This window comes from Oncorhynchus clarkii, chromosome 25, assembly GCF_045791955.1.
Source record: "Oncorhynchus clarkii lewisi isolate Uvic-CL-2024 chromosome 25, UVic_Ocla_1.0, whole genome shotgun sequence".
Taxonomy (NCBI): Eukaryota; Metazoa; Chordata; class Actinopteri; order Salmoniformes; family Salmonidae; genus Oncorhynchus; species Oncorhynchus clarkii.
The window spans coordinates 17,487,382-17,500,355 of NC_092171.1; the positions used below are offsets into that span (position 1 = coordinate 17,487,382).

Consider the following 12,974-nt stretch of genomic DNA (forward strand, 5'->3'; position numbering starts at 1 on the left):
CATGCACTATGGTCCCCTTAACCACGTCTTAAGTCCCCACTGAGCAGGACTATGAAAGAGTGTATGTTTCGATGTACTGTACAGTATTTATTATCTCTAGAACATGAGTGTCCTTTGTGTTTCCTCCCCAGCTGATCTCTTCCACCAGCTGTCCCAGGCCCTAGAGGTGCTGACTGATGCTGCTGCCAGGGTAAGACTCTCTGTATGTCTGATACTCACCCATCATCCATACCCCCCCAGGCCCTTTTTCTCTCTTCTCTCCAACTGTTCATCACATCAGACTGTCCTCCTCTCTTCTGTGTCAGGCTGCTTACGATAAGATCTGCGCTGCCAAGAAACATGCGGAGGAGAGGAATAACAAGCTAGATGCTAAGAGGAGGAAGATCAAGCTAGGTGAGCCCTCAAACCTGTGCCATCTCAACAAGCACTTCCCTCAGTTTCACAAAACTGGCGATTTAGGATGATGTGTGTGTGTGTGTGTGTGTGTGTGTGTGTGTGTGTGTGTGATTTTCACAGACTTGGAGGCCAGAGAACGCCAGGCTGAGGCCCATAGTGCAGAACAGTTCCAAAACACCAGAACTCTAGAGGAGGAGGTAAGAGAGATACAACTCCACAGCATCCTAGTTTCCTACTCTGACCGTAGAACAGATCATACAGGCACGTTTCACTTGAATGCCAATCCCTCATCTACGCACAGTTAGGTGGCTAAAACAATCGGCATCCTGGAGGGTGGATGAATCAGAATATACAACACATGCTCAGCTCACCTGCTCAACCTCCTGAATGCTGCATCGCACACAGTCAGCCCCAGAGTACAGCTGTTCCAATCACTGGCTTAGTGAAGGTAACACACACAGCCATCTCTCTATTCTCGGCCCCCACACCCTCTCAAACAGTTGAGCCTACCACTGTTATTATAACGCACACTTTCACGTGTTTCCCTTGATTGACCTTGAAATTCACTAAAGACGTGGGCAAACAACAAAGCTGAAGCCATATCTCACGAAACCTGTTTACTACTATTTATTATTATTTTTTTCCCTCTCCCAATCTCTTTTTTTCCCTCACCCAATCATGGCCGGTTGTGATACCGCCCGGGATCGAACCCGGGTCTGTAGTGACGCCTCTAGCACTGCTATGCAAGGCCTTAGACCGCTGCACCACTCAGGAGGCCATAGAAGCGTTTTCATTCCTTGCCATATCATTATTATTTTCATTAGGCAACATTGCATGACTTGATACACTTTGCTCATAAAGTCAATGGTAAATAAAAGGTTTGGGATGCTTTTCATGTGAGTCATGATGACTTGCACTCAGCCTGTTAAATGCATGTAGGAATGGGCCGTGTGTGTTGTGACTGACTGACTGGGAGTGATCACCAGTAGGTGGTAGTATTCTATTGAGCTGGTGGTACTGCACCGTACCTGGTCTTTCTAAGAATAAAAAATAAAAATAAAAATAACTTATCCTAGTTTATCACTGGTACTCTTAAGACGTTTTGTGAATATCGGCCCAGAAACCATCCTTGGGAGAATGATGTTCCTTGTTAACCCTGGGGTTATTGTTCTGTCAGATTGCCCGTCTGAGGGAGGAGGGCTCCAGGCAGCTGCAGGAGGAACAGAGGCTGATCAAGGAACAGATCCAGAGGGAGAGAGAGACACAGCTCCACCACACAGGCACATCAGACTACACATCTACAGGTACTGCACTCAACCACACTATATATATATATATATATATATATATATATAATGTATATATACACACACACACACACACACACACACACACACACACACACACACACACACACACACACACACACACACACACACAGTTGAAGTTCGGAAGTTTACATTTACTTAGGTTGGAGTCATTAAAACTTGTTCAATTTCTTGTTAACAAACTATAGTTTTGGCAAGTTGGTTAGGACATCTACTTTGTGTATGACACAAGTAATTTTTCCAACAATTGTTTACAGACAGATTATTACACTAAGTTAAACAGCTTGGAAAATTCCTGAAAATGATGTTGTGGCTTTAGAAACTTCTGATAGGCTAATTGACATAATTTGAGTCAAATGGAGGTGTACCTGTGGATGTATTTCAAGGCCTACCTTCAAACTCAGTGCCTCTTTGTTTGACATCATGGGAAAGTCAAAAGAAATCAGACCTCCACAAGTCTGGTTCATCCTTGGGAGCAATTTCCAAACGCCTGAAGGTACCACGTTCATCTGTACAAACAATAGTACGCAAGTATGAACACCATGGGACCACGCAGCCGTCATACCGCTCAGGAAGGAGACGCGTTCTGTCTCCTAGAGATGAACGTACTTTGGTGCGAGAAGTGCAAATCAATCCCAGAACAACAGCAAAGGACCTTGTGAAGATGCTGGAGGAAGCCGGTACAAAAGTATATATCCACAGTTAAACGAGTCCTATATCGACATAACCTGAAAGGCAGCTCAGCAAGGAAGAAGCCAATGCTCCAAAACCACCATAAAAAAAGCCAGACTACGGTTTGCGACTGCACATGGGGACAAAGATGGCAACATCTCAAGACATCAGTCAGGAAGTTAAAGCTTGGTCGCAAATGGGTCTTCTAAATGGACAATGACCCCAAGCATACTTCCAAAGTTATGGCAACAACAAAGTCAAGGTATTGGGGTGGCCATGACAAAGCCCTGACCTCAAACCTATAGCCAATTTGTGGGCAGAACTGAAAAAGTGTGTGTGAGCAAGGAGGCCTACAAACCTGACTCAGTTACACCAGCTCTGTCAGGAGGAATGGGCCAAAATTCACCCAACTTATTGTTTGAAGCTTGTGGAAGGCTACCCAAAACATTTGACCCAAGTTAAACAATTTAAAGGCAATGCTACCAAATACTAATTGACTGCATGTAAACTTCTGACCCACTGGGAATGTGATGAAAGAAATAAAAGCTGAAATAAATAATTCTCGCTACTATTATTCTGACATTTCACATTCTTAAAATAAAGTCGTGATCCTTACTGGCCTAAGACAGGGAAGTTTTACTAGGATTAAATGTCAGGAATTGTGAAACTGAGTTTAAATGTATTTGCTAAGGTGTATGTAAACTTCCAACTTCAACTATACATATATATATATATCTCACACAAGTTGGATTATCTTGATGGGCACTTCTTACATACCATATGGTCTAGCTGTTCCCACAACAGCTCAATAGGGTTAAGATCTGGTGTCTGTGCTGGCCACTCCATTATAGACAGAATACCAAAAATGGAGTGACAGCGTTCCTTCTTCAAGGTCCCTTTTACCCTGTACAAATCTCCCACTTTACCACCAAAGCACCCCCAGACCATCACATTGCCTCCACCATGCTTGACAGATGATGTCAAGCACTCCTCGAGCATATTTCCATTTTTTCTGCGTCTCACGAATGTTCTTCCTTGTGATCCAAACACCTCAAACTTAGATTCGTCTGTCCATAATATATATTAAAAAACACACACACACACACACACACACACAATTATATGCTGAGGTGGGGGGTCACGGTCCACCCCCCCCCTGTGCCATAACAGTCTGAGCTGCTCAGGCCAATGTGGTACTCCAGTGCCCATATAGAACTTTATTCTTGAAATGTTGGTGATGTAACAATACGAGAGCGCCTCTGACAGTTCATTCTACCTTCTCTAATTCTATGCTTTTTTTTTTGCCTCTGGTGCTGTCTGTCAGACCCACTGCCAATCCTGTCTACTGAACCAGGCCAGTCAACAGGGCAATGAGCAGCCAGTCGGACATATATTATACAGTACACACCCCGCCTGGACAGAACAACAATGGCTTGTCTTTGACTTAGAATTTGTTACAGTATGTTGCTTAGGAACACAAAACTTTTTGGAATATTAGTATGAAATACCTATTTTTGTCCTTTGGCAAAGAAATTACATAATAAAACTACATAATACAGACCTAACAGAAACATATACAGATTCATCATCTGGTCGACTAGTATTCTACCTCTTATTATCATATTTGCATTTGGGGGGAAAATATGCTGGTTCTGGGATGTAGCCATGATAAACCGTTGAATAAATGTCTAATAAAGGGATGTGATGGAAGTCAAGGTTGTGGGAGATGAGGTCTTGGCCTGGCCCCCCTTTGCGGCTATTCACTAAGTCATGCAGGGTCAGCACGACTTCACCGAGACCCTCTCTGCTCGCATGCTATTGGGCCTCTGCGGTGAGGCCTTCCTGGAACAATGCCCTGTTATGGCTCCAGAGGCGCCCGGCGGGTCAGCCGGCTTGGGACCAATACGGTGGGGGGGGATGAACAACCAAAGGCTGATCATGTATGACCTGCGGTCATACACGCGAGGCAAGCGGTCCTGTCCGTCTCCCAACGACGGGACAACAATTTCTTGACTACTGTGACGGAGCCCTCCCCGACCAACCGCACTTCTCATTTGTCTTTTTGACATTTTTTTTGTCTGCCTGAATAAATAATAGTTTCTTTGTCTTTCTGTCTCTCCCTTTCCCTCGCTCTCTTGCAGACTCAGCTGTTGGAAGGCATTCCAAAAGCAACGTGACCCCCAAATTAAAAGTAAGTTATAATATTGCTTTTAGTCGGGATTGGAAGAGGGGTCAGTGTTTTTAGGGTTGAGATTCTTGGAGAAGGAACATGGGAAGAGAGGGAGAAGAGTCTCCGTACTGGTGTCCTCCTGAGGAATCTTTGACGGGAGTTAAACCATGGCCAGAACCTCCAAAGTATTTCATTAGTAAGGGGTTTATGATGGAAACCAAGACATTTGGGATATAGTAGAGAGCACATACACTCCTCCCCAAGTGCGTATGTGCCCTGTTCCTGTCTGTTCCTCTCCTCCAGTGTACTGTACAGTCCATCGTCAGGAGAGCTGTAACTACGTAAATAGAGGGTTATTATATTTCCTTTGGAAACCACTCAATCCACATCTAGTAAAGGACACTGGGGATGTTAGCTAATGTCTTTATATATTTAATCTTGTTAAAATGTCTGATACCCATCAAGAGCGGTGTATCCCCTAAAGAATCCGCTTGTGTTAGGAAAACAAACATCAGGGTTGAGGGCTGAGTCTTGCTACGGTATTAAACATATCATATTCACGTACTGTACATGTGAATATTGTTCCATACATTGCTCTAAGGGGCAGTTGTATCTGATAGTTGGGCACACGCAAGAAGTCAAAGTCAGTCAGAGTTTGCAGTATTGATAGATGTAAATGACATCTGTATCATTTTTATATTACAATGTTCAAGCCGTATTGTTCCTGGCCCTATAGCGTTGTTCTTTCCTTCAGTATTCTAATACAACAGGCTCAATTTTGGGTATCTTATCAGTCTTTTCATCTTTCAATCTGACAGAAATTGAATAATGTTGATGTTATTTTGGTGTAGAATATATTCCAAAACTACTGGGGGACATTGACCCTTACATTTCTAATACTCCTCATTGATTTCAACAGTGCTATTTGGAAGTTCATCATAAACCATTGTTGTCCTCCCCACTGTGGCAGATTCTTTGACAAGACTGTTATTTTTCGTGTGAGGGTATTTGTTTTTGTTCTAAAATATTTAGTTATTTGTGGCTTCCAAGCGTGCGTATCAAATGTACCAGAGCAGTTGGGAACTGCCAGGGAACTCCAATCTCTTTAGAGTTGTTTAGACTACCAGCAACATATACAGCAGCAATGTGCTGGAGCAGTCTGAAATTTGGGTATCATCCAAGATCGGCTCTGCCTTGTTAGAAGATTAATGGGATACAAGGTTATCGTTGGGTAGGGGAGAACTGCCTTGGAAGGAGAAAGCACATTTTCCAAATAATTGTTGGAAAAAGAATGGTGTGTAGAATGGTGAATTCCCAGAAAGGCTCCCCCTGACAGTGAACAGAGTGTTGGTCTGGACCTAGTCTGGCTGCTTGCCTTTTGATAATTCTGCTCAAGATAGTTAGCGAGATAAAGTCTTGACCCTGCAGGGTTATGAATGGAATTAGCTTGTTACATAACATCTTACTCAGAGAGCTAAGCACTGGGAAGAAGAAGCATTTGCAACTGAAATTATGTACAGTTCAGATAATTTACTGTACGTAAACCTGAGTCAACTTTTAGCTGTCAGCCAACAGACACATGCATTGATCTGATTTTCTGTAATATACCATTGCAATGCTTAAAAGCCAGATCAATGCCAGTGGGCTGGACAGACCATAATATTGTGACCATAACCATGAACACCAAGGTTCCAAAGAAACCCCCTAGGATTGTGGTCAAAATACATTTTAAAACATTTAATCATGAGCTATTTCTAAATGATTTGGCTGCTGTACCCTGGGAGCTGATTTATCTCGAGGATGAACTAAATCACGCTACAGAATGTTTTATTGAGTTGCTCACTGAGGTAATGGACCATCATGCCCCTATAAGAAAGAGAACAGTTGGTGCTCGTCCATCTCCATGGATTGATGATGAACTGGGTGACGCTTTTTCTCAAAGAAATATAGCGAAAGTCTTAGCAGCCAAGTCAAAATTAGAAATTGATGAACAGAATTATAGAACAGTAAGTAATTATGCAGTTAAATTGAATCAAAAGAGAGAAAAAAAGTTATTTTACAACAATGCGTTTATTGATTGTAAAAATGATTGTAAAAAGGTCTGGAACACAGTTAAGGGCTTACTTGGTACATCTATCTCCTCATGCCCATCTAGTGTGGAGTTTGACGGGAGAATGATAACAAAATCAGTTGATATTGCAGGTTTTTTTTACAAAGAAAAATGTAAATTACTGAGCAACAATGTAAACATACATCCAGTATTTTTTAGATTGGGGTATTTATTGGGTCATTATGTTACTATATTATGTATGTTTGTAATAGTGTGTTATATGTGAAAATGTGTTTGTATTATAAATTGTATTTTCATGTTTAAGGACTCTTGGAAGATTTAGTCCAAATGGGGACTAAAAGAGATCCTAATAAAATAAAAACAAACATTATAGAGATCATGGCTTCATTACATTGTATTTGCTAATAATGTCCAGAGCTAACAAGGGGTTCTCAGAATAAATCTCACATATTTCTGAGTGAATGAGTGACCCTCACGTTAGATACATGCCACACATATATACTTCTCTGGATCCATCTGTTTTGCATTAGGTGCTCATTAAAAGGCCTGGTGATGTGTGTTGCGTTGTGGCTAGCAGCAGGTGAGTCAATGTGCTGTCTCCGGTCCAGGGCCCAGTCAGCCCTGTGTTAATTTCAGCCCTCTCGAATGCACGTAAAGCTGAATGGAAATTGACTGCAGGTCTCCCAGGTGGTGGTGGGTATGCTCCAAGACCTGAACAATGTCCCCCTGGAGCACCACTCTGCTCCTTGGCCTGGTGCAGAGGCTATTTCCTGCTTAAATCTACGCATGTCATTAGAAAGTGACAGTGCCAGTGTGTTCTTGCCACACTCTTCTCTCAGCTAGGCTGGAACTCCATTATCCCATTACTCCAATATCCGCTGGTTAGACACTTTTTGATAGTGAAGAAATTAAACTTCAGTGCTGATGTGTTCACATGGGTTCAACAAGTTTTATGACATTCATGAATTCTATCCGGTGATCCATAACCCAAGACTGGCAGGGTTGAAACACTTTAGTTCAGGCCCTATGTTCCTCCAGGACCCAAGAGGATTAAGTAAGTTACTTCTAAAACCAAAGGTGGGTTATTTGTCTCTCTGTTTTTCTCTCCTAACTATTTTTATTTTTCTCTTCAGTTAAAGTGGAAGTGTAGTAAAGAGGATGACACCAACGGGGGCTACTCTCAAGACTTCATTTTTAGCCTTCTATCAAAGGTGGGTGCCCTGAACGTGAATCACCAGATACCACCGCATGGCTGAGATTCCAAAGGCCACCGGCTTTAAGTTGGCACACAGTTATTACAAAGAGCAACAGTTTCTCACACCTGCATCGTTTGGAAGGAGCTATGACTCATACCGTATGTCTCATGTCAGATGTTCCTATTTGAATGTGTAATGTAGCAGAAGAGACACTGGTTATATAATCATACTTGTAGAATATTTTATCTGAAGGCTTGTCCCCTGCTGTATCACAGACCTGTATCTCACCCCAACTCTCCTGTAATGAGACCTGCCTGGTGCCCAGCTCACGTTTGAGCTCTGCATGACATCAGTGTTATAGATGGTTTATTTTCCACTTTATACAAGCCCCATTTAAGTTTAGTAGCAGTGAAAGTGCTGGGGGCAATGCAGTGCCCTCTTAAAGTGGTGCACGCCATTGTTAGTGCCCCTGTTACCGGGCAGGTTTAGCAGTGCCAGGGGAGTCGCTAAGAAATGTGCTTTTCTCATGCAACCGTGTACCACCTCGAACTGCACCCAGCTAAGGAGCATTTTGGTGGGGCTTAGGTTGGGCAGGAGTGAGGATAGGGAAAGTGTCACTGACGTCAAAAGATCGAAAAAAGGTTGAACTTTCAATTTCTCCTCCGCACGCAATCAGTCAGGCGTGGGAGGCTGGGTCAAAGGATTGTGGGAAAACAAATGTTGCTTTTTTCTTAAATAAAGGGAGTGAAATTTAAAAAACAACTTGATGCTATTTGAAATGGCGAGCTGCTCTCATGAGTGGCAGGTAATGCTTGAGTAGGAGTAGCCACCCATGTGTGGGAATGGGGTCTGTGTGTGTGTTTTGGACTCACACAACCGTACGTCTGCTCTGGAGGGAAACACATTTCGAGTTATGAAATAGGGGTCTACAGAGACTGTTTGTCACTTGGCATGCTGTGGAGTGTCCTCAGTGTCCATTAGCATTCCAGGCCTGTCCTTTTCCCAGAGATTCCTGGGAATGGGATTCTTAGAGGCTTCCTTGCTGGGACTCTGCTCTTTAGGAGTGGGCTTAGTGAGAGAAGCCCTGTATTTCAGGTGACATACTGTATCAGCCATCGGGCCTTCTCTCTGCTGCATGCCTTTACCCAGAGGAGCCCAGCCTCCATCAGCCAAGAGCCTCTCTGTAATTATCAGTGCAGCTGAGAAGGATCAGCTTTTACTGCAGTCAGAGACCCAGTCCAAGTCCTGTCTCCACTCTCCAGCTCCTCTGTGTGTGTGTGTGTGTGTGTGTGTGTGTGTGTCAGTGGTTGACCCAGGCTGGACTCCTCCTACCCTGTACTCTCCTGTCTGACTTGTTCTGGCAGGCAGCTGGACAAAGGCCACAGCTAATTTCAGCTCATACCAGAACATGATGTTTTATTGAGTTCTCTCACCACATATAGAGCAGGCTAACTGAAGAAGTAAAAGTAGCAGTTGATGATGAAGTGTCCCAGTTGATTGTATTCAAAATGTTATTGAGGTGAATGTTTTTCTGTAAATGAATAATAAAACCGATACATTAGGGTAGGGTTCATGTAATTTTAGAGCCACATTCCGGGATAATGTGATGTTTTTCATTCTCTCGAACAAAATGTGTCCCATCCACTCTCTCTCAAGAGCCAAATCACAGTATGTCCCCCCTTTGTTTTTCCACTGCTGCTTCTTGCTGTTTTATCTATGCATAGTCAGTCACTTTACCCCTACCTACATGTACAAATTACCTCGACTAACCTGTACCCCCGCACATTGACCCGGTACCGTTACCCCCTGTATATAGCCTCATTATTGTTATTTTATTGTTGCATTAGTTTATTTAGTAAATATTTTCTTATCTCTATTTTCTTAACTGCACTTGGTTAAGGGCTTGTCAGTAAGCATTTCACGGTAAGGTCTACCTACACCTGTTGTATTCAGCGCATGTGACAAATAACTTTTGATTTGATAGTTAATTTGTAACTTAAACTCAGCAATTAAAAATGCATAATCTAATATTGCCATTGGAGGTGGCATTCTGATACGATACACTAGAATTTAAGGTTTTACAGTCCCGTCCAGTCATCTATTGTTTTTATTGCTGATTTTTTTTGAATTATTCAAATTTTATGTGATCTACTTTCAGAAAACATTGTGTACCAACTCTCTCTGTCTCTGTTTCTTTCAGTATGGCGACGTTTTAAATGTTCTCATATCAAGTAAGAAGCGAGGAAGTGCTGTGGTAGAATTTGAAACTGTCAAAGCAGCTGTAAGTATTTGGTTCAGAAATGATACACACATTTAATTTCATCTTATATTGAAAGGTCACTGAAATCAATCAATACCCACCAGCTTATTTTTTTACCATTTGGTTTGTACTGAGCACTATGCGTCTCACCAACTTCCCAGCCCAAGGCCCCAGATGATGACATTTTGAAGAGTCTCTTTGTGAGTTGCCGGAACAGAGGAGTGTTCTGATGGGAACCAGGAGAACAGGATGGCTGAGCCGCCTTATTGTTCAGACCGTCTGAGTCCTCTGCCCCTTTGTTGTCGTGTGCTGTTTTGTTGTGGGCTCTGGTGTGCCGTGTGGTTCCCCTCAACAGAACATATCTGCTGTCCCCTGGGGAGCCAGACTCGGGGCCTGTGGTCTCCGTCTCTCTGTCTGGAGATCTCACGGTCCCTGCGCTGGTTGGGGTATCCAAAGTTCACATGTGTGTTTCAAATACAAACCCCCACACAAACTTGATGGAACTGAAAGGAGTAGAGAGGTTGATGCTCCATAAGTGGTGCTGGGGCAGGTCATGTCACACTGGGTCTAACGTTACTCCGTTGTTGCTCTCCAGGAACTGGCATATAAGAACGAGAGTGGCCTTACAGCAAACCCACTGAAGATCTCGTGGCTTGAGGGACGACCTGAAGTCATCACCCCAGTGGTGTCGCAGGTTCAGCAAACAACTGGACAGTACTTCCCACCTATACAGGTATGTAACCAGGGGCAACCTTCACCAATAGCAGGGAAACCTCTCTCCAATGTGCTTAGTCCTAATTCTCCTTCTCTCACATCAACGATAATGTAAGTCGTATGTTACCAAAAAACCCACATTTTCCATACATTTCCTTTAAGTTGTGCTGTATTTGTGTTTGGGTCTGCATGGTTTGGGACCAGTAGACTATACCTCCCCAGAGCTGCTGATAAACTGTGTTTCACCTCTCAACCCACCACAGCTCAGCGACTCAGGCCCCTCGTCAGGCCCCTCGTCAGGGTTAGCACGGCGCACAGGGTTCACAGCCTGACCCGCGCACTTGGATTTGTCAGAGTAGTATGTTATTATGGTAACCGGTTTCGCCTTACGCATATCCGACGCAGATAGCTTCATCTCTCGCAGAGCTTTTCAGGGCAGAGAAGGAAAACATGATTATGGTAGTGTAATTTCCCCATTAGCCCTCAGTGAGAACGCTCCTCACTAAAGAGGCCAACATGACATAATGGGATCCAGTGAATATTAGTAATGTTGTCCCATCTGGCCCTGGTCACTGGAGACTGGGGAGAACCATGGAGGTCCTGAGGAGTCTGTCTGGGTTCCAGAACACTACATCTCTCGCTCTTCCTCTGCCTCCTCTCTTTATTTCTCATCCTCTCTTTCTGTCTCCCTTTTTCTCCCCTCTCTTCCTATCAATCCCCCCTCACTTGCCCTCTTCTTTTTCCTCTTTCTCCCTTCCTCGTTCCCTCTCCTTCACGGTGATAGTTGCGATCACAGAGGAGCAGCTGTGCTGATACCTGCTTTTTAACCTTAGCAGTCCAGCCCCAGCAGAGCAGGGAGCCCAGGGACGATCACGCATGATTTCACACTCTGCTCCACTCCGTTTAATAAGAGAATCTGCTTACACTGGTTTGGGACCTGCTGCTGCACCTGGGCCCCCCAAGTCCCCAGAGGCCCCTGGGGGCCCCTAGTATCACACACTGGACCGTAGCAAAGTTTTACAGACAGAGCCTGAAGTGATGAGCCCTGTTGTACTGCTGTGCTGAGTGATTCTCTAAGCCTGTGAAGGATACAGGCACTCTGTAAGACATGGGTGTGTTGGGTCAGGCGTTTCACCAGGAGGGGACACCATGCAGAGACAATACTGTAGGGCCGGTGGTCCATTCAGTATGTTCTTCTTAACATAAATGATCAAGCACGGTAAGGAACAGAGGCCCTGTCCCTGCCAGGCCATGGTGCAGAGATTGCTCCCCATGCTCCTGACTAGTTCAAATCCCTTGTATTGGGATAGGATTTAGTTTCACCTGCTGGGTGTGCTATGTTTTGTATCACTGCCCTGTGCCATAATTACATTTGTATTTATTTATTTAACCTGTTATTTAACTAGGCAAGTCTGTTAAGAACAAATTCTTATTTATATTTACAATGACGGCCTACTTGTAAAGTCCCCCCGGCCAAACCCTACCCTAAGCACGGATGATGCTGGGCCAATTGTGCGCCGCCCTATGGGACTCCCGATCACTTCCGATTGTGATACAGCCCGGGATCAAACCCGGGAAGCGTAGTGACGCCTCTAGTACTTAGACCGCTGCGCCACTCAGGATAATACATTCTCATAGTGAGAGGTTATGAAATGAGTAGGTTTATGAAATATATGTACAGTAAATCATTCTGTGGTATAGTGCTGTTTTTTTAAACTGTCAGATGTCTTCTCTCGGTCTCTGACGTTTTGATGTGAAGTTTTACTGAATGGCAGTGTGATGTACACAGCTACGTGGATTACTATACTGTAGCTACATGGATGTAATGGCAGGGACAACTGTGGGATGTGTGTTAATGGTAGTTTACATGACAATGGAAAGTACACAGAGTTAAATTATGGTACATTAAGTGTTAGAGCTGTCCTCCAGAAGTCATCACATCTGCTGTCAGACTACAGGGATTCACACAGTGTCAATATGATTCATAGTTCAGCCCTTACCTCCAAGAATCTCTGGAGTTTGCTGTCCACATTCAACCATCTGTATCCTATTCCCTATCAGAAGGACTTGTAGCATCGTCATGTTTTTTTTAAGTCATTGTGTCCCCAATTTAGAACAATAGTTTAGCATTGTATTTTTAGTGTTTATTCTGATAAAGCATCATCTT

General features: G+C 43.7%; 1 protein-coding gene across 2 annotated transcripts in view; it reads left to right on the plus strand.

Annotated features, from left to right (window-relative positions):
* The window catches only part of LOC139384057 (dnaJ homolog subfamily C member 17-like), a 491,465-nt gene that overhangs the window by 13,590 nt on the left and 464,901 nt on the right, over positions 1-12,974 (plus strand). For both annotated transcript variants that reach the window (XM_071128694.1, XM_071128693.1), the window contains exons 3-10: positions 132-190; positions 306-393; positions 517-593; positions 1,574-1,700; positions 4,538-4,587; positions 7,771-7,848; positions 10,034-10,114; positions 10,689-10,826. In XM_071128694.1, the coding sequence (XP_070984795.1) occupies positions 132-190; positions 306-393; positions 517-593; positions 1,574-1,700; positions 4,538-4,587; positions 7,771-7,848; positions 10,034-10,114; positions 10,689-10,826 (698 nt within the window). The remainder of the gene's footprint in view (positions 1-131; positions 191-305; positions 394-516; positions 594-1,573; positions 1,701-4,537; positions 4,588-7,770; positions 7,849-10,033; positions 10,115-10,688; positions 10,827-12,974) is intronic.